The 21,513-nt window shown below is 34.7% G+C and overlaps 3 protein-coding genes across 3 annotated transcripts in view; all 3 read left to right on the forward strand.

Annotated features, from left to right (window-relative positions):
• The first annotated feature begins 29 nt into the window (after positions 1 to 29).
• Positions 30 to 21,513, forward strand: part of LOC140044786 (phospholipid scramblase 2-like) — a 42,750-nt gene continuing 21,266 nt past the window's right edge. The window contains exon 1 of the mRNA XM_072089447.1: positions 30 to 1,363. The gene's annotated coding sequence lies outside the window, so the exon portion shown is untranslated. The remainder of the gene's footprint in view (positions 1,364 to 21,513) is intronic.
• On the forward strand, positions 2,902 to 11,197 carry LOC140044784 (NXPE family member 4-like). Its single transcript, XM_072089443.1, has 4 exons — positions 2,902 to 3,050; positions 7,496 to 8,181; positions 8,552 to 8,610; positions 9,550 to 11,197. Exons 1-4 carry the CDS (start codon positions 3,048 to 3,050, stop codon positions 10,311 to 10,313), a joined length of 1,512 nt encoding a protein of 503 aa, XP_071945544.1. The 5' UTR covers positions 2,902 to 3,047; the 3' UTR covers positions 10,314 to 11,197.
• Positions 6,299 to 20,757, forward strand: LOC140043989 (uncharacterized). Its single transcript, XM_072088473.1, has 12 exons — positions 6,299 to 6,350; positions 6,463 to 6,525; positions 11,933 to 12,073; positions 12,684 to 12,764; positions 13,228 to 13,910; positions 14,295 to 14,353; positions 14,737 to 15,116; positions 16,156 to 16,204; positions 17,056 to 17,183; positions 18,337 to 19,019; positions 19,428 to 19,486; positions 19,871 to 20,757. The coding sequence occupies exons 3-12, from the start codon at positions 12,020 to 12,022 to the stop codon at positions 20,632 to 20,634; spliced, it is 2,940 nt and encodes a 979-aa protein (XP_071944574.1). The 5' UTR covers positions 6,299 to 6,350; positions 6,463 to 6,525; positions 11,933 to 12,019; the 3' UTR covers positions 20,635 to 20,757.

Here is a 21,513-nt window from a genome sequence, read left to right on the forward strand (position 1 = left end):
GACGTTTCGATTTTTGTGTGAATGTGAGCTCAAGTATTATACGTATGAAACGCCATTGTTCCAAAATATTTATATTTTTACTAATTATTTTTACTAAAACCTTGAATTGCAACTTTTAATTTGTTGGGGAAAAAAAAAGTATTCGCATACTCATTTATCACCTGTCTAAAACCCACATGACTGCAATAGAGCAATATCTTTTAAAATAGTGTAGTGTGTAGTATACAAATATTAATAATGAATGTTTATGAGTGTAATGGTACAAATAATGGCACGAGGTGAATGATGAAAGGTTATATTTCAACGAGGCGATGAGCCGAATTGAAATATAACCTTTCCTCATTCACCAAGTGCCATTATACGAATACAAAACATAACATCTAAATAAATTCTTGTCATTTGAATCAAATAAAAGGTAGCCCTACTAGCCAAAGCCTACTACATTTCATTCACATTGATTAAAAACAGTAACATTTGGTTTTTAATAATTTTATATTAAATGTTATATTTATATGGATTTCGTAAACACACCTACCTTTGTGTTAATTATGTCAACAAACGACCAAACAATCCTAGGCCTAGCAAGGCTAAAACGCCTAGGCTAGGCCTAGCCTAATACTAGCATGGCCTAGGGTAGACCTAGTAGTAGCCTAGTACTAGCTTGGCTGAAAGGCAAAACTTCGACAGACAATTGGAACTTATCTAAGCTAATTATGGTTTTTCCAACAATTCCACGTCTTGTAGGGATGTCCCCATTAATTAATCAAAATCCTAAAAACGATCTAAAGCTAATTTAAATGCCTTTTTGAATGAAATTAGTACATAATGTCCAAATCGTACACAAATATCTGCTGCTGTTGCATATCTCGCGGTGGTGTTTACAAATGAAACTGAGACCAGACGACAGGTGGCGCTGTTGTATTTCACAGTACAGAGCCATATCAAAGGATAATTTGTGTACTAGATTTTTCATCCGCGAGACGTTTTTTTTTTCGTACACAAAAATGTTTCAAAAAGTACTATTAAACGATCGTTTAATAGTGCGTACTATTGCACGCCATGTGACCCACAATCGTCCAATCAAATGACAGGAATTTATTTAGGTGTTATATAATAGTGTATATCACATCATACTGTAAATGGTTGTGCTGCCCTCTATTGTTCATTAAAGCAATTTCTCTACAAAATGGATACCGTACTGTATTATGAGTCATGTATGATAGTCTACTGTTAACAAGTAATATTGCAATTGGCGACGAGGATGGGCATTTATTTAGGTGGTATAATAATTATACTAAAGTAATTTTTATCTTTACAGTCCGCCAGACTAGTGATGACCAATCTTTTATACTGTATTCATAATGTAAGATAATTATTTTGTATTTCATGTCTTTTGGAAATAAACAAGAAATAATTCTTACAAAGCGCCGCTCGCTTGTTGACGTAACAGTTTTAACGATATTTTCTCACTAATTTTAGTCCGGCTCACTATGTCGGTAGGTTGGTTGGTCGGTTGGTCAGTAAACACGACTGCAGCAGCCATGTATATGGCCTTGTTTTTTTTTTAATTTGCTTTTGAATGTGTCAATTTAAGTGAACAATTTTTTTTGGTTTTTAGTTTTTTTTTCAGAAGTAAAAACTTTTATTAAAACTGCAAAATTACATCCTTAAAGTCTGATTTTATTTATCTTGATTGTTCATGTTTTTGGGGCACAATACACCTTACATTATTGTTCTTTCTACAGAAATAATGATTTATTATCAATTATTTTTGTTAAACAATCAGTAGTAAACATTTTGTGTAACGTAAATATATAGTCTGGCCTAGACTACTGCACAGAACACAAATATAATAATAAACTATAACTGTAGTAGTGTACTGTGAGTAGATAACCATACAAAAATTAGAAAAAAAAGTATCTCCTACTTGAAATGTATTTAATTCAAATCACTCAAAGCAAATACCACCAATGTCGGTTAATATCCAATATTAGTTTATCGTTATTGCTAAGGTCAAGTCTGTGGGTCACTTCATCAAGCCTAGATGACATCAACAAGTGGCCAGTGAGAAAAAATTGTATCCTATTACAAACAAAAACTTTACTATTGGACTGTTGTGATCATTCGATGATGATTCAATTCAATATTTTCATAGACTCTCTTCTCCCAGACGTGCCTTTTGAGTTTACAACATTCCAAAACTTTCAGCCTATAGAACTGTTGTCTTCCGCTTGATATAGCTTCTGAATGAGTAGTCCTCTTAGAATGTAGTTGGCTAAAGCCGCGGCGCAAACAAATAATGAATATTCATTGTATGGAACATTTCGACAATATTGAAGGCATTGTAATGTAGAGCGCGGCCTCGCATGTGGCGCTCAATTCGCACAAAACATTTTTAAATGTTCTGTTAGACATGCAATCAATTTCAAACTTTCAAATATCGCCTATGTTAATTAGCTATTATGATACGAAACAGCGGTGGCGCCAGGATCTTCCTGGCGCCACCGTTGGGGCTACATTCCCCAACGAGGGGGCTATGCGAGCATCACTAGGCTGGGGGGACATGGGGCCGGTGGGGTCCAGGGGGCGAAGCCCCCGGAAGCAACGCGTTCTAGCGTCATTTGAGATCATTTTAATCAGATTTAGGGTAGCCATTTTTTCCATTTTTTATAATGCATAAATAAAATACTGCGTGCTAAAAAACGATGCGCGATGACTCTTTCAATCCATATTTTTCAATTTAAAAAATAAAAGTTCAAAGAAAATTTAGAAAAATAGAGTTGGAGGTCCCGGAAATTGGACTTATTATACTTCAATAGGGCTAGGCTCCCGGACGAGGGGGATAGAGCCCCCGTACCCCCCCCCCCCCCCCCCGCTGGCGCCACCACTGATACGAAATTAACCAATTAATTGACACGGAAACATTTGGGTGTGAAAAATGCAATGATTAAAATGTGTTACCAAGACAAATATACGTACGACCTAGACTACCTAGCCTACTATAGGCATACTCGTTTGCTTCAAGTAGGCACGACTCACAAGCCAAAATGGTGAGTTTTGACATTTAAAGGGCTATAATAGGCCCGGCCTATATATACCATGGGATCTGGTAATTTGTTAAACTTGTTTCCTGTCCATATGTTTGTGTTAAAATAAGAATAAGGAAAGACCGTGGTCATATAGAGGCTAGGCTATAGCTAGCTAGGCCAGGCTAGGCTAGTCAATTCTTCGAATAAACCCCCTTAAATTATAATAACGTTGGATCATAGAGATATTATAATATCTCTATGGTTGGATTGATTTCATAGTCTATAAACGCGTCGCCCAGCCAAAATGCAAATACACACAATGTTGTATTATAAAACATTTCTATGAGTAGAATTCATTGAACTATATTAGGCGTATCTACAAATTACCAAGCATTTTTATACAATTATTACTATTATTACCATATTTTATCACTTGTTGTCGTTGATATCAATTGTGTTATTATTATAGTTTTTCATATCTAGGCCTAGGAGATTTATTTGATTCAATATCATGATAAAACAAAAATCTTACGCCCAAAAAAATAAACGCCTCCCCCGAATAAATACCTCCCTCGAAAACGCCTCCAATTTTTCGAATAAATACGGTATAGGTCTAGTATATACCATGGTTATACTAAAACTCCAATACTAGTGTGTAGATTTCATTCCTATTCGATCAATCAATGCAAATGAATGCGATACACCATGCATGAGCGGCGCCATTTTTACTTTCAAGAGCGCCTCGTAAAAAAGTAGACAATAGATGAATGTAAAATTATGAAATGTAATATAATATTATGCAAATTATTCATAATTGTTATGCTTTGGAATAACAATTTGTGTTTCAATTTGGATTGTTTAGGTACCGGACTAGAGGCCTACATTTATTTTAATGTTTTATTTTATTGCAAATCAACTGATCAAAATATTAATTAATTGTTTATCATTGGACAGAGATAGAGAAATTAAGATCTTGTTTAGAAACATTTCTTCTTCACCAGAGTGAATACATAGGCCTATGTTTAGTGATAATAGTACAATATGCGTATGCGTATACATTTTTTTTTCAATTAATGATTTTAATTTAATAATCAATTATGTATGTGGTTTATTTCTAAAAATAATGGGGTAATAAAAGAGAAAAGTAGGCATGTGTAATCAATCAATATTTATTATAATCAATAATATAAAAAATAGTCGATCGTCAATGAATATACATATATACATTCACCATAATTATGTAATGTTGTGATAATATTAATATTATTGATAATATTATAAAGCCTATGAAAAAATACCCTTTAAATACTATCAGTTATAAAGTAATGTCACGCCGAAACTCACCTCGAATACATGTATCGACAATTAAAAATTAGATCCAAAAACAGTATGAAAACATCACAACAATTCTTATCTTAACGAAACTTTAGTTTGTTGTTTGTGGGTTATTTTTACAATGTATTGTTGTTAATAATATGCTAATTGTCATTGCGATCTCCATGTTTCGTTATCGTCTCTCCCTAATGATCTCGAGCGCGTCTCTAGTTTTTAGTCCCCGTGCAACGCGACTCTACAGCCCACTGTGTCGGTCGGTCGGTCGGTTGGTCAGTCAATCGGTAAACACTAACTTGAGCACGCGACTGCAGTCATGTATACATCACCATCTTTGGTGTTATCTGAAAAGTATCTACACGCCGCCGAATAGTGGCGCCCATCCTCATTAGCCATGGGCAGTAAAATAAACGCTCAGTAATAAAAACTGTATCATTATTATGCATCTCACCGTAAAGAATCGGGTAGGCCTAATATAACGGATTTATAACGATTTATATTTTAGTATTTAGTATAGGCCTAGGCCTATCTAGTCATATTTTTTTTCAATGGAACCCGCGTGTATGGCGGTTTAACTTATTGTAGTCCATATTATGAGGGTAGGTATTTATCCTTCTATTTTATGGCATGTTAAAAACGCAGGTATTAATTACTCAATGGATATATTACCGGTGTTTGACATCGTGAGAAACGGCTGTACTTTAAAAATCAATGATGAATATAGGCCTACACATCTGGGTAAACAAATCGGCTTCTGTTTTTCATAACACTGCTCTAAATTTAATTCCGAATCTGGACTAGTAATATAGGCCGACTATATATAGATCAGATGCATTAAACTGCTACAAATACAGTAGGTAAAATTTTAATACTTATTACATACGGTAGCTATTTAAATACGCTACGATTGGTTGGAAAGACATCACATGACTATACTGTTCCGGGGATAAAAAATGTTATAACGAAATGATCGGTCGGTTATGATATGATATGATGACCAATCGGTAGTGTTTAATAATTCAAAATATAATTTATTGTAACTCGATTTAATACAACATTTTGTCAAAAAGTCGTTACAACTCGACTATTATGGCACTTTGCACTTCTATCATCTAGATGGAACATTGCTGTTCAGAGTATTTTTGTTTATCATTTGAATGTGACTGGAAACATTCTCAGTGACTGTTCTATCTCAATAAGTTAACGATTACCTTAGAGACATATTGCTCAGAACATATATTTCGTTATAGTGACTACAAGTGACTTTATTGACCAATATACAGTGTAAAACAGGATTAAGTGTATTTTGGGGATTTTTTCCCTCGAGAAAAATATGATTCCCACGGGAAATCTCAAACTTATACTTTTAATACAAACCTAAGCAGTCAATATCTGTATTATATTGTAAAATATCATAGTCCAAGAGGGGTCGATAGATATATAACAAATGAAATGAAATAATGCAAAATATAAACTAAATTAGTAAAAGAAAAATATAATAATTATTTTGTGTCTATAGTGTTGCGACTTTAAAATGGATATTTTGTTATTAAGGAAATAGGGTAAAATCTCGCAAGTTTTTAACATAAATTATAAATAGGCCGAATAGCCGCAACAACAGCTGACAGTGAGTGTTTTGGTCACAAGTGTTCATTTGGCCTAATTTATTGATTTTTTCTTTGATGGGATAGGCGTAAGGTCATATTTTATCTGCAACACAAGTAATTGTGTTTAAACAATACGGCACGTCATGCACGTTAGCACGGTCTTACACTTATGTTATTGCTTGTCCAAGAAAGCTAAATTTACCAATGAATTGCTCCGATTGGAATGTTTAACTGCCTTTCAGGTGGACGGATAGGGACTTTCTTGATCTCTAAAGAAGCCTACTGAAGTTGCAATATCCGCTCATATAGTGATTTGACAGTCAAAATGTTTTCAAAACCACTTTCCATCGCCGCATGCATGTCATGTTTAGTTTTTATATTCGTAAGTATGTGCAAGGTTTGTATATAAGCGTTTATAACTCGAACATTCGTCGCCGCGTCCCTACCGGTTTAAATTTATTTATAAGATGACGTTTTAATTCCCATATCTTTAGATTGCATACGTGGAGTTAACAGGATCGACGCCGTTGACGTACCTCTACGAACTTAAAGCACAGGTGAGCCTAAATGCTGCTACAGGACGATAAATAAACATGCATTGTTTACCTCCGCCATATATGTAATCGATCGCGTGTGTCTGTTTGTTTATTACTCAAAAGATCCTTACCAAAATGACAATACAGATGTGGTCAATGACTAGGCGGCTATAAGGCCTACTCCATTACATTTTGGAGGCATTCCGGACCCAATCCCAACTTTTAATATTATTTTCAAACCTGCTAGTGTTAAAAGATAGGACAGAATTTTCTGCAAACTGAAATTGCATTTTCTCGAGAACTTACTTGTCCAAACATTTTTGTACAACAGGGAAGAGTTATTATAATTTATGATTGAAAATTTTAAAACATAATTTGATTTAATGTACAGTTTTTTTATACTACAGTAGTAGTTTTAAAAAGCTATTTCTTTTCAAATTCACTCGTTTGTTTTGTCGTTCCTGTTCTATTGTTATTCACTGAAACTCATTGTTAGTTGAAAGGCTGTTTGCATAACCTTTACACCATGGAGTATACTCCATGTTTACACCAAACTTGCATACACATGCTTGTATAGGGAGTTGTTAATTAGCAACTCCCTGCTTGTAGTGAATAATAATAATAATCACTAAACAATACAATCGATATTATTTCTCTTCCCAATCATGCTATTTGATTTCGAGACGTGTGCGCAAACCTAGCATAACATGGTTATCCTAAAGGTTCTAGAATGAAAACTTTGTTATGTCTTTTGTCTGATGTAATAACAATGCATATTTATTTATTTATCTGTCATCGATCGTTATCTTCATAGTGTAAATGGTACTATATAATCTATGGGTGAACATTACATATAAACTATTGGAAATTAAATAAAAACTTCTTATAAACCGAATCAATCGTTTTATAAAATATAATAAAAAGATAAGTATAATTAAACAATTTCGAGAAGATATTGATTGATAGACCAATGCGGCTACCTATTTTTCAGTCGACTCAAGATAACTTTACTATTAATTACAAACACATATCAAAAGAAATTATTCAAAACGCAAGTCAAACAGTACAGAATACTGATAATACGAGTATACAAGTACAAACGAACTCAGGAGGTATGATTGATGTAATGAGATCATCTATTGGTTTGAAGAATCCAGACAGACCTGTTAAAGTTGGTGATTTCTTTAGTGTAATAATCCAGGCACGTGATCAGTATGGTCAGAACTGCAAAGGAGGTGATTTTTTCTTTGCAACCATTGGATCTGAAAGCAACCACGCCTCAGGAAAAATAACCGACTTCAAAAACGGTACATATGAGGTGTTGTTCTTCGCCGGTTGGCCTGGTGTCATCGACATTTACATTACGCTTGTCCATCCATCAGAAGCAGTGGATTTTATTGAACAGGAAATATGGCCTTTGGAGAAAAGAGTTGTATGGAAAGGAAATTTTGGAGAAAATAAACCCGAAACAACAAAATGTAGTCTTGGTAATAGCAGAGATGAACACATAAATGAATGCAAGTATGTTCAGCCACTGGCCACGGGAGAGACTGCGTTGTATTGTGATAAACCAAAGCACACGTCATGTGATAGTTTGAATTGGATTAAGTCGGACGATAACTATGTGAATAGAATGTTTGCAAAGCTCTATAAACCACACCAATTGATATTATCTAAGTAAGTACCGTATATATTTATTACAGTAATAACAAAATATATAAATAAAACACAACAGGCACAGTATATGAATTCTAAACCGTCCGGTGATATACTGGAATTTAATTAATTAATTTGAAACAATAACGATGAGGAAATCTGTGAGAATAAGAAAAAGACCCAAACCGAGATTCGAACCCAGAACCTTCTGCTTGATATGCAGATATTCTAACCATTTTAGACCACTCTGGGGCTTGCATGGTATTGTTCAAACTCGATTAGATAGCGACAACAATTGAGGGACTATAGTGCTGTTCCGGCGTACCACGCCGAGAGTCTTAAAGAGTAATATAACGTTTAATTCATATTGATTTTACAATGTTTCATTTAGGTCTGTGACGTATATACGTTTGCCTGAAGGTACAACTTCACTAACAATAAGCAACACAAGTAAGAATAAAGCATTCTACGTTATTTCTTTGATGATATTGGGTCATTGTACTAACTGCAGCAGTGTTGGATCCAGAGGGGGCCCACCCTCCGCACGTCCCACTATAAATCTGGAGAAAAAAAATTATCCTACCGTAAGGAAAAACAAATTGGGGAAAAAAGCGTAAATAAAGAGTATAATATTATTATAGCAACCGATTTTTTTTCTAGGCCACCCACCCAACTGTATCAATACCTATTTATATATTTAATTTCTTCAACAAATTGATGTAAATAAATATTGAGCTATAATAAGCATTGAATTTTGCGCTGGTTTCGGGGCCTTTCCCTAGATGTACGTTCGCATTGAACTGAACGCAACGCAATCAAAACTAAATACTGAGTGAATGAAATCGGCAACAAAATGTTATATCGTCCTGTAATTAGTCACGTGTGTTTATTGGAGGGAAAAAGTATGATCGTTTTGCTCATTGGTAGCATGCTACATATGAGAGTGTCTTTTCCTGCAAATTAGAGGTGCCATTTATCATGAACTTATGTGCGAGACTACCATTTCCGGCCATCTGGGGCGTCATCATTAATTTAACAAAGTTCGCTTCGCCACGGGTCCTGTCGACGACTCAGGGCAAGCACCTTTTTCCGCCATATGCAAAAGCTGACGTCTTGCGCCAAGCGCCCTGTTGTGACGTTTTTACTCAAACACGCACCTCCCGTAATTATGAAGCTATAGTAGGCTAATCAGCGCTATTTTGTTTTACCAGGTACGAAATTTTCACCTGAGTTGAGAAAGAAAAATATTAAGCAAAGTGTCTTGCGATGAGCTTTGGCCTCGCTCCCGCACCCAATCGCGCGATCAGAAATCCAACACACACACCCATGTGTGCTACATAAAAAAAGAAGAAAATCTGATATTTAAATATTTAATTTGTTTTATTTAAGCTACGATGAGTAACATGCTACTACCAGAATGCAAGGCAGATTTACCAAAGCCTCGTAGTGAGGGGTTCTGGACAAACAATGTGTGGACATCCTTTCAATGCAAGACAAAACAATGGACAAAACAAGAAATTATCAAATGCATAAACGGAAAACACATCGTTTTAATGGGTGATTCTACAACAAGACAATGGACTGAACAGTTGCTGAAGTTTATGGGAGTTACAAGGAGTAAAAACACTACTAAACCGAGCACTAAGCATATCCAGCATCATAGTAATATTATGATGCTAGATTTCTATTTCCATCCGTATAGCATCGGTTCTATCACGCATATATATCGCGTCGGAAAATGGGAGTATGAAATATTAGATAATCTTAATGTAGATACTTGCAATAACTACGTCATAATGGTGAGTCCCTGGGCCCATTATGCGCAATGGACCAAAGAAAGTTTAATTGAAAGGTTGCATCTTTTGCGAGAGACACTTGTGCGATTCATAAAACGTTGCCCGGGTGCAAAGATACTGATGAAGACTCCACACCCTCGAAACCACAGTTCACAGATTTCGCTACTATATGGCAGCGATAAACTATTGTACAACATATACGAGCTATATTTTAGCATTTTCTCGGGGTTAGGTATTCATATTTTAGATATCTGGGATATGAACTTGTCGTATCCGAGTAGGAATACTATTCACATGCCGACACCGGTTATATTGCAAGAACTCTTTTTGATGTTTTCGCATATATGTACTGTGTAGGATAAATTATATTTTGATTGTTTGTAGGCCCTAATGTATAACAACACCCTGTATTAAACAATTGCAATTCATATACAGTAATAGTATGATTCATACGTACATAAATTCATTTCTGTGATATGTTCAAGATTTAAATTAGTGCAATATTTTAAAATTAATATAGGCATGTATTGAATGTTTATCTAATTAATAGTAACTATTAACATACAGTATTTATTTAATATTTAGGCCAATTCTATTTAAAATTTTATTAGTATTAGGCCTAAGATATTTATGTTCTACTTGCCTTGTGAACAATGGTTCAAACAGGGAGTTGTTATTAGGGTTAATAACAACTCCCTGGTTCAAATAAGTTTATTTATAATTCATAATTATATACTTTTCTGTTATGAATTTCAAACCTCTACCCCCATAAACCCCAACCCCCATAAACCCCTACCCCCATAAACATCTACCCCCATAAACCCTACCCCATAAACCCCTACCCCCATAAACCCTACCCCCATAAACCCCTACCCCCATAAACCCCTACCCCCATAAACCCCTACCCCCATAAACCTCACCTATATATATATAAACAAACCTATTTGTGACTGAGAGATCATGTAGATAGTAGAAAATGAGAAAAACGCAACGTTTACAATTGACAATATAATCTTTCACATGCATGTACGGATTGAAGAATACTATGATCCAATAGCCTATAAGTTATGTTGAATAAATTAACAATTGGACATCACTGTCTTTGGTAGGCCTATTGTTCGAAACAGAACTGGTGATAGTAAACCTTTGTCCCCTGGAACGTGGAGCCTTTTTTTGTCATCGCCTAACAACTTACTCTTGGACATGAAATAGCTTGTCACAATCACGTTACATGATTGTGTATCATGGTTTTGTCGTAAGGGTATTCTTAATGCGTACCATGTATTCTAGTTTTATAATTTACAATTTAGGGAGCACAATGTACACACAGTGTATTGATCAGGATTGATTGTATTATTAACGGCAGGTTAACTACACAGATTTGAACAATTGATACTACACTACGCATACCGAACTGGGAGTAATATTACTCCGTAGTAAAAAGTATGTGATAAAACAATTAGGACATAACTTGTCATCATTATAGCAAAACAATTAATACAACGATGATATAGAGCGCTTTTAAACACAATATATTCCTGTTATGTGATTAGACGGTTATGGGTAACATGGCGTAAAATAGAGTACAGATCATTGTATTCATAATATGAGGCACTCCAAAGTGGAGGTTAGGCTTTGTAGTTATTAATAATAACAAAGAAAACATTTTTATTTTACAAAACATCGGTTATGGCAGGGTAGGTATTTTGTTGTAGGCTTTGTAACAACTTACGAATAATAAATCCAGAGTTGAGTTTTAGTAAATCAGCTCTGTGTCATTTTGACGGTGGAACTAGAAAATTAACCAACTTAACACAAGTAAGTACTCAGTTATAAGCATAATGATGTAATATATACCCCAAGAGCACTAACATTTGGAAACTTACCAATGGAATACTGTACTTTGGTGGTCAAACATTGACATAAAGTAGGCTAGTACGAGAATCGAGACGTGATACTATTTTACTTCTTTTCAGATTGACGAATAAGGAATTCCTGTTTCTAAAGGTTCTAGCCTACTCATCAGCAGAAGCTGCAAATCAAAGTGCAATTTGACTTTCAACATGTTTTCAAAATTAACACTTTTCATCTCGGCATGCATTTCAGTTATTGTAATTGTAAGAATACGAATTCACCGTAGGCCTATCTAATAACATCAAACCGATTATGTTACGGTATCATGTCTTGTAACAATAATAATTCTTCAGTATCGTGTCTGCTGACAGCAACAGTAACATACCATAAGATTATAATTTAAATACTCAATCAGTAAATATTTTCATGAGGACGTAAACGCAACGCAAGCGTTTTAACCAATGACAAGCGAAGTTATAGACAGTTAGCAATCACAAGCGAATAAGCCATCGCTTGTGATTGGTCAATTCACTTGCGTTGCGTTACGTCCTTGCGTTGCGTCGCTAGTGGGAACCACGCTTAACTGTCTATAACTTTGCTTGTCATTGGTTAAAACGCTTGCCTTGCGTTTACGTCCTTGCGTTACGTTCTAGTGGGAATCAAGCTTTAAAAAAGATAAACATAGCCAACAGTAGGTATTTATATTTTAGTTTTTATACGACCTCTTACACGAACTTTCTGCGCCCGCACCTTTTATCATTTTAAAATCGCATAGCCCTGGTAAAAAGCACACACTGGGATAATGTAGGCTAAATAGTGTAGACGATAACAATTCAATTAAAGAACGTATAATCTAATACTCATGTTTTTTAGACTACATACACGTGGTCAACCCTAACCGTATATACTAAACGACCGTTGATGTTTTCATACCGGGACCATCTTAAAGCACAGGTAATTATCATGCGGCACCGTATGTTCATGTTTTATGGGAAGTTTAGATTCAAAATCGATTCCTAAATAAGAAAACAACTATATACACTATTTGAGGTATTGGTTGAAAAATATTATAAATTATCACTAAGGCCTATTAGTCGATTCTTAATTTCAATCTCATATCATTGATGAACATTAAATATAGATAAACTGTTGGAATATTAGTAAATCAACTTTCTTTCTTTCTTTACCCATAAATATAAATTATAAACATTGTAACATACAAATAATAATAATAATTATTATATTAAGGGAAGGGCTAAAAAAAATAGTTAAAACTAATCAAGTTCAGCCCCTAAACATTGAATATAAGCCAAATAAAATCAATCGAACATAACAAGGTAAGTATCGAATGAACCAATTTTAATGACAAGATTAGGACTAATCGTAAGGTGATTGAAAATGTTTCCATTTTTTTCAGTCGATTCAAGATAACTTTATTATTAATTCAAACATATCAAAAGACTTTATCCGAAAGGCAAGTCAAACAGTACAGAATACTGATAATACGAGTATACAAGCACAAACAAACTCAGGAGGTATGATTGATGTAATGAGATCATCTATTGGTTTGAAGAATCCAGACAGAACTGTTAAAGTTGGTGATTTCTTTAGTGTAATAATCCAGGCACGTGATCAGTATGGTCAGAACTGCAAAGGAGGTGATTTTTTCTTTGCAACTATTGGATCTGAAAGCAAAAACGCCTCGGGAAAAATAACCGACTTCAAAAACGGTACATATGAGGTGTTGTTCTTCGCCGGTTGGCCTGGTGTCATCGACATTTACATTACGCTTGTTCACCCATCAGAAGCAGTGAATTTTATTGAACAGGAAATATGGCCTTTGGAGAAAAGGATTGTATGGAAAGGAATTTTTGGAAAAAATAAATCCGAAACAACAAAATGTAGTCTTGGTAATAGCAGAGATGAACACATAAATGAATGCAAGTATGTTCAGCCACTGGCCACGGGAGAGACTGCGTTGTATTGTGATAAACCAAAGCACGCGTCATGTGATAGTTTGAATTGGATTAAGTCAGACACAAACTATGTGAATAGAAAATTTGCCAAGTTCTATAAACCACACCAATTGATATTCTCTAAGTAAGTATATATTTTTTACATTAATAAACAAATATTAAACAAACATTATGCCAACCGCAAAAATAATAGTCCTACACCCAAAAAAAAAAACGGGGAGACCATCAAGCCCTGCCGTTTTTTAGAGTTTGGTTTCTATTCAATAATTTTAATTCGTACTTTGCGAACATACACACAAAAGTGCATCTCAGTAATGTGAATTATATAATAGTAATTACTAACTAACTAACTTTGATTGGATAATACTTTGGCACAAACAAACTACGTCAGAGTAGGGCAAACATCTTACCTCTGACTTTACTACAGTATAAGCTTCCTGATGCAAAGCTGCTTTACGGTATTTATAAACAATAACTTTTAATTCATATTTTACAATGTTTACTTTAGGTATGTGACGTATATACGTCTGCTTGAAGGTACGACTTCACTAACAATAAGCAACACAAGTAAGAACAGGGCATTCCACTTTATTTCTTTGATGGCCTTGGGTCATTGTAAAACTGCAGTATAGCATAATCACAATAGTTTAGTAATAATGTCAATCTTAATGCACACAACTTTGCGCTCCACATAATTACCCGACCGATTAAACACGCAGCTCCCGTAATTATGAAGCTATAGTAATCAGCGCAATTGTGTTTTACCAGGTACGACATTTTCACCTGAGTTGAGAAAGGAAAATTAAGCAAAGTGTCTTCCGATGAGCTTTGGCCTCACTCCCGCGATCGCGCGATCAGAAATTCCATCACACACACACACACCCATATATTCTGCATACAAAAAGAAGAAAATCTGATGATATTTAAATATTTTATTTGTTTTATTTAAGCTATGATGAGTAACATGCTACTACCAGAATGCAAGGCAGATTTACCAAAGCCTCGTAGTGACGGGTTCTGGACAAACAATGTATGGACATCATTGCAATGCAAGACAAAACAATGGACAAAACAAGAAGTTTCCAAATGCATAAACGGAAAACACATCGTTTTAATGGGTGATTCTACAACAAGACAGTGGACTGAACAGTTGCTGAAGTTTATGGGAGTTACAAGGAGTAAAAACACTACTAAACCGAACACTAAGCACATCCAGCATCATAGTAATATTATGATGCTAGATTTCTATTTCCATCCGTATAGCATCGGTTCTATCATGCATATATATCGCGTCGGAAAATGGGAGTATGAAATATTAGATAATCTTAATTAGATACTTGCAATAACTACGTCATAATGGTGAGTCCCTGGGCTCATTATGTGCAATGGACCAAAGAAAGTTTAATTGAAAGGTTGCATCTTTTGCGAGAGACACTTGTACGATTCATGAAACGTTGCCCGGGTGCAAAGATACTGATGAAGACTCCACACCCTCGAAACCACAGTTCACAGATTTCGCTACTATATGGCAGCGATAAACTATTGTATCACATATACGAGCTATATTTTAGCATTTTCTCGGGGTTAGGTATTCATATTTTAGATATCTGGGATATGAACTTATCGTATCCGAGTAGGAATACTATACACATGCCGACACCGGTTATATTGCAAGAACTCTTTTTGATGTTTTCGCATATATGTACTGTATAGGATAAAATATATTTTGATTGTTTGCAATGTATAACAACACCCTGTAATAAACAATTGCAATTCATATACAGTAGTAGTATGATTCCAAAATAAATTCATTTCTGTGATATGTTCAAGATTTAAATTAGTGCAATATTTTAAAATTAATATAGGCATGTATTGAATGTTTATTTATTAATAGCAACTATTAACATACAGTATTTATTTAATATTTAGGCCAATTCTATTTAAAATGTTATTAGTATTAGGCCTAAGATATTTATGTTCTACTTGCCTTGTGAACAATGGTTCAAATAAGTTTATTTATAATTCATAATTATATACTTTTCTGTTATGAATTTCCCGCCTCCCGTACACCCCTACCCCCATAAACCTCTACCCCTATAAACCCTAGCCCCATAAACCTCTACCACCATAAACCTCTACCCCCATAAACCCCTACCCCCATAAACCCAACCCCCATAATCCCCTACCCCCATAAACCTCAATGACAGTTTAAACCAATTCATATTTGTGACTGAGATCATGTAGATAGTAAAAAATGAGAAAAACCTAACGTTTACAGTTGACAATAATCTTTCACATGCATGTACGGATTGAAGAATATTATGATCCAATAATAGCCTATAATTTATGTTGAATAAATTAACAATTAGACATCACTGTCTTTGGACTTTGGTATTGTTCGAAACAGAACTGGTGATAGTAAACCTTTGTCCCCTGGAACGTGGAGCCCTTTTTTGTCATCGCCTAACAACTTACTCTTGGACATGAAATAGCTTGTCACAATCACGTTACATGTGTATCATGGTTTTGTCGTAAGGGTATTCTTAATGCGTACGATGTATATTGTCTAGTTTTATAATTTACAATTTAGAGAGCACAATGTACACACAGTGTATCGATCAGGATTGATTGTATTATTAACGGCAGGTTAACTACACAGATTTGAACAATTGATACTACACTACGCATACCGAACTGGGAGTAATATTACTCCGTAGTAAAAAGTATGTGATAAAACAATTAGGACATAACTTGTCATCATTATAGCAAAACAATTAATACAACGATGATATAGAGCGCTTTTAAACACTTAAAATATATTCCTGTCATGTGATTAGACGGTTATGGGTCACATGGCGTAAAATAGAGTACAGATCATTGTATTCATAATACGAGGCACTCCAAAGTGGAGGTTAGGCTTTGTAGTTACTAATAATAACAAAGAAAACATTTTTATTTTAAAAAACATCGGTTATGGCAGGGTAGGTATTTTGTTGTAGGCTTTGTAACAACTTACGAATAATAAATCCAGAGTTGAGTTTTAGTAAATCAGCTCTGTGTCATTTTGACGGTGGAACTAGAAAATTAACCAACTTAACACAGGTAAGTACTCAGTTATAAGCATAATGATGTAATATATACCCCAAGAGCACTAATTGGAGACTTACCAATGGAATACTGACTTTAGTGGTCAAACGTTGACATAAAGTAGGCTAGTACGAGAATCGAGACGTGATACTATTTTACTTCTTTTCAGATTGACGAATAAGGAATTCCTGTTTCTAAAGGTTCTAGCCTACTCATCAGCAGAAGCTGCAAATCAAAGTGCAATTTGACTTTCAACATGTTTTCAAAATTAACACTTTTCATCTCGGCATGCATTTCAGTTATTGTAATTGTAAGAATACGAATTCACCGTAGGCCTATCTAATAACATGAAACCGATTATGTTACGGTATCATGTCTTGTAACAATAATAATTCTTCAGTATCGTGTCTTCTGACAGCAACAGTAACATACCATAAGATTATAATTTAAATACTCAATCAGTAAATATTTTCATGAGGACGTAAACGCAACGCAAGCGTTTTAACCAATGACAAGCGAAGTTATAGACAGTTAGCAATCACAAACGAATAAGCCATCGCTTGTGATTGGTCAATTCACTTGCGTTGCGTTACGTCCTTGCGTTGCGTCGCTAGTGGGAACCACGCTTAACTGTCTATAACTTTGCTTGTCATTGGTTAAAACGGTTGCCTTGCGTTTACGTCCTTGCGTTACGTTCTAGTGGGAATCAAGCTTTAAAAAAGATAAACATAGCCTAACAGTAGGTATTTATATTTTAGTTTTTATACGACCTCTTACACGAACTTTCTGCACCCGCACCTTTTATCATTTTAAAATCTCATAGCCCTGGTAAAAAGCACACACTGGGATAATGTAGGCTAAATAGTGTAGACGATAACAATTCAATTAAAGAACGTATAATCTAATACTCATGTTTTTTAGACTACATACACGTGGTCAACCCTAACCGTATATACTAAACGACCGTTGACGTTTTCATACCGGGACCATCTTAAAGCACAGGTAATTATCATGCGGCACCGTATGTTCATGTTTTATGGGAAGTTTAGATTCAAAATCGATTCCTAAATAAGACAACAATTATAGACACTATTTGAGGTATTGGTTGAAAAAATTATAAATTATCACTAAGGCCTATTAGTCGATTCTTAATTTCAATCTCATATCATTGATGAACATTAAATATAGATAAACTGTTGGAATATTAGTAAATCAACTTTCTTTCTTTCTTTACCCATAAATATAAATTATAAACATTGTAACATACAAATAATAATAATAATTATTATATTAAGGGAAGGGCTAAAAAAATAGTTAAAACTAATCAAGTTCAGCCCCTAAACATTGAATATAAGCCAAATAAAATCAATCGAACATAACAAGGTAAGTATCGAATGAACCAATTTTAATGACAAGATTAGGACTAATCGTAAGGTGATTGAAAATGTTTCCATTTTTTTCAGTCGATTCAAGATAACTTTATTATTAATTCAAACATATCAAAAGACTTTATCCGAAAGGCAAGTCAAACAGTACAGAATACTGATAATACGAGTATACAAGTACAAACAAACTCAGGAGGTATGATTGATGTAATGAGATCATCTATTGGTTTGAAGAATCCAGACAGAACTGTTAAAGTTGGTGATTTCTTTAGTGTAATAATCCAGGCACGTGATCAGTATGGTCAGAACTGCAAAGGAGGTGATTTTTTCTTTGCAACTATTGGATCTGAAAGCAACAACGCCTCAGGAAAAATAACCGACTTCAAAAACGGTACATATGAGGTGTTGTTCTTCGCCGGTTGGCCTGGTGTCATCGACATTTACATTATGCTTGTTCATCCATCAGAAGCAGTGGATTTTATTGAACAGGAAATATGGCCTTTGGAGAAAAGGATTGTATGGAAAGGAATTTTTGGAAAAAATAAATCCGAAACAACAAAATGTAGTCTTGGTAATAGCAGAGATGAACACATAAATGAATGCAAGTATGTTCAGCCACTGGCCACGGGAGAGACTGCGTTGTATTGTGATAAACCAAAGCACGCGTCATGTGATAGTTTGAATTGGATTAAGTCAGACACAAACTATGTGAATAGAAAATTTGCCAAGTTCTATAAACCACACCAATTGATATTCTCTAAGTAAGTATATATTTTTTACATTAATAAACAAATATTAAACAAACATTATGCCAACCAAAAAATAATAGTCCTACACCCAAAAAAAAAAACCGGGGAGACCATCAAGCCCTGCCGTTTTTTAGAGTTTGGTTTCTATTCAATAATTTTAATTCGTACTTTGCGAACATACACACAAAAGTGCATCTCAGTAATGTGAATTATATAATAGTAATTACTAACTAACTAACTAACTAACTAACTAACTAACTAACTTTGATTGGATAATACTTTGGCACAAACAAACTACGTCAGAGTAGGGCAAACATCTTACCTCTGATCTTACTACAGTATAAGCTTCCTGATGCAAAGCTACTTTACGGTATTTATAAACAATAACTTTTAATTTATATTTTACAATGTTTGATTTAGGTCTGTGACGTATATACGTCTGCTTGAAGGTACGACTTCACTAACAATAAGCAACACAAGTAAGAATAGGGCATTCCACTTTATTTCTTTGATGACTTTGGGTCATTGTAAAACTGCAGTATAGCATAATCATAATAGTTTAGTAATAATGTCAATCTTAATGCACACAGCTTTGCGCTCCACATAATTACCCAACCGATTAAACACGCAGCTCCCGTAATTATGAAGCTATAGTAATCAGCGCAATTGTGTTTTACCAGGTACGATATTTTCACCTGAGTTGAGAAAGGAAAATTAAGCAAAGTGTCTTGCGATGAGCTTTGCCTCACTCCCGCGATCGCGCGATCAGAAATTCCATCACACACACGCACACACCCATATATTCTGCATACAAAAAGAAGAAAATCTGATGATATTTAAATATTTTACTTGTTTTATTTAAGCTATGATGAGTAACATGCTACTACCAGAATGCAAGGCAGATTTACCAAAGCCTCGTAGTGACGGGTTCTGGACAAACAATGTATGGACATCATTGCAATGCAAGACAAAACAATGGACAAAACAAGAAGTTTCCAAATGCATAAACGGAAAACACATTGTTTTAATGGGTGATTCTACAACAAGACAGTGGACTGAACATTTGCTGGCCTTTATGGGAGTTACAAGGAGTATCAACACTACTAAACCGAGCACTAAGCATATCCAGCATCATAGTAATATTATGATGCTAGATTTCTATTTCCATCCGTATAGCATCGGTTCTATCATGCATATATATCGCGTCGGAAAATGGGAGTATGAAATATTAGATAATCTTAATGTAGATACTTGCAATAATTACGTCATAATGGTGAGTCCGTGGGCCCATTATGCGCAATGGACCAAAGAAAGTTTCATTGAAAGGTTGCATCTTTTGCGAGAGACACTTGTACGATTCATGAAACGTTGCCCGGGTGCAAAGATACTGATGAAGACTCCACACCCTCGAAACCACAGTTCACAGATTTCGCTACTATATGGCAGCGATAAACTTTTGTATGACATATACGAGCTATATTTTAGCATTTTCTCGGGGTTAGGTATTCATATTTTAGATATCTGGGATATGAACTTATCGTATCCGAGTAGGAATACTATTCACATGCCGACACCGGTTATATTGCAAGAACTCTTTTTGATGTTTTCACATATATGTACTGTATAGGATAAAACTATTTGATTGTTTGCAATGTATAACAACACCCTGTAATAAACAATTGCAATTCATATACAGTAGTAGTATGATTCCAACATAAATTCATTTCTGTGATATGTTCAAGATTTAAATTAGTGCAATATTTTAAAATTAATATAGGCATGTATTGAATGTTTATCTTATTAATAGCAACTATTAACATACAGTATTTATTTAATATTTAGGCCAATTCTATTTAAAATGTTATTAGTATTAGGCCTAAGATATTTATGTTCTACTTGCCTTGTGAACAATAGTTCAAATAAGTTTATTTATAATTCATAATTATATACTTTTCTGTTATGAATTTCCCGCCTCCCGTACACCCCTACCCCCATAATCCCCTACCCCCATAAACCTCTACCCCCATAATCCCCTACCCCCATAATCCCCTACCCCCATAATCCCCAACCCCCATAAACCTCAATGACAGTTTAAACCAATTCATATTTGTGACTGAGATCATGTAGATAGTAGAAAATGAGAAAAACGTAACGTTTACAATTGACAATATAATCTTTCACATGTATGTACGGATTGAAGAATATTATGATCCAATAATAGCCTATAATTTATGTTGAATAAATTAACAATTAGACATCACTGTCTTTGGTATTGTTCGAAGCAGAACTGGTGATAGTAAACCTTTGTCCCCTGGAACGTGGAGCCTTGTTTTGTCATCGCCTAACAACTTACTCTTGGACATGAAATAGCTTGTCACAATCAAGTTACATGTGTATCATGGTTTTGTCGTAAGGGTATCCTGCGTACCATGTGTATTTTCTAGTTTTATAATTTACAATTTAGGGAGCACAATGTACACACAGTGTATTGATCAGGATTGATTGT

This window comes from Antedon mediterranea, chromosome 3, assembly GCF_964355755.1.
Source record: "Antedon mediterranea chromosome 3, ecAntMedi1.1, whole genome shotgun sequence".
NCBI classification, from domain to species: Eukaryota; Metazoa; Echinodermata; class Crinoidea; order Comatulida; family Antedonidae; genus Antedon; species Antedon mediterranea.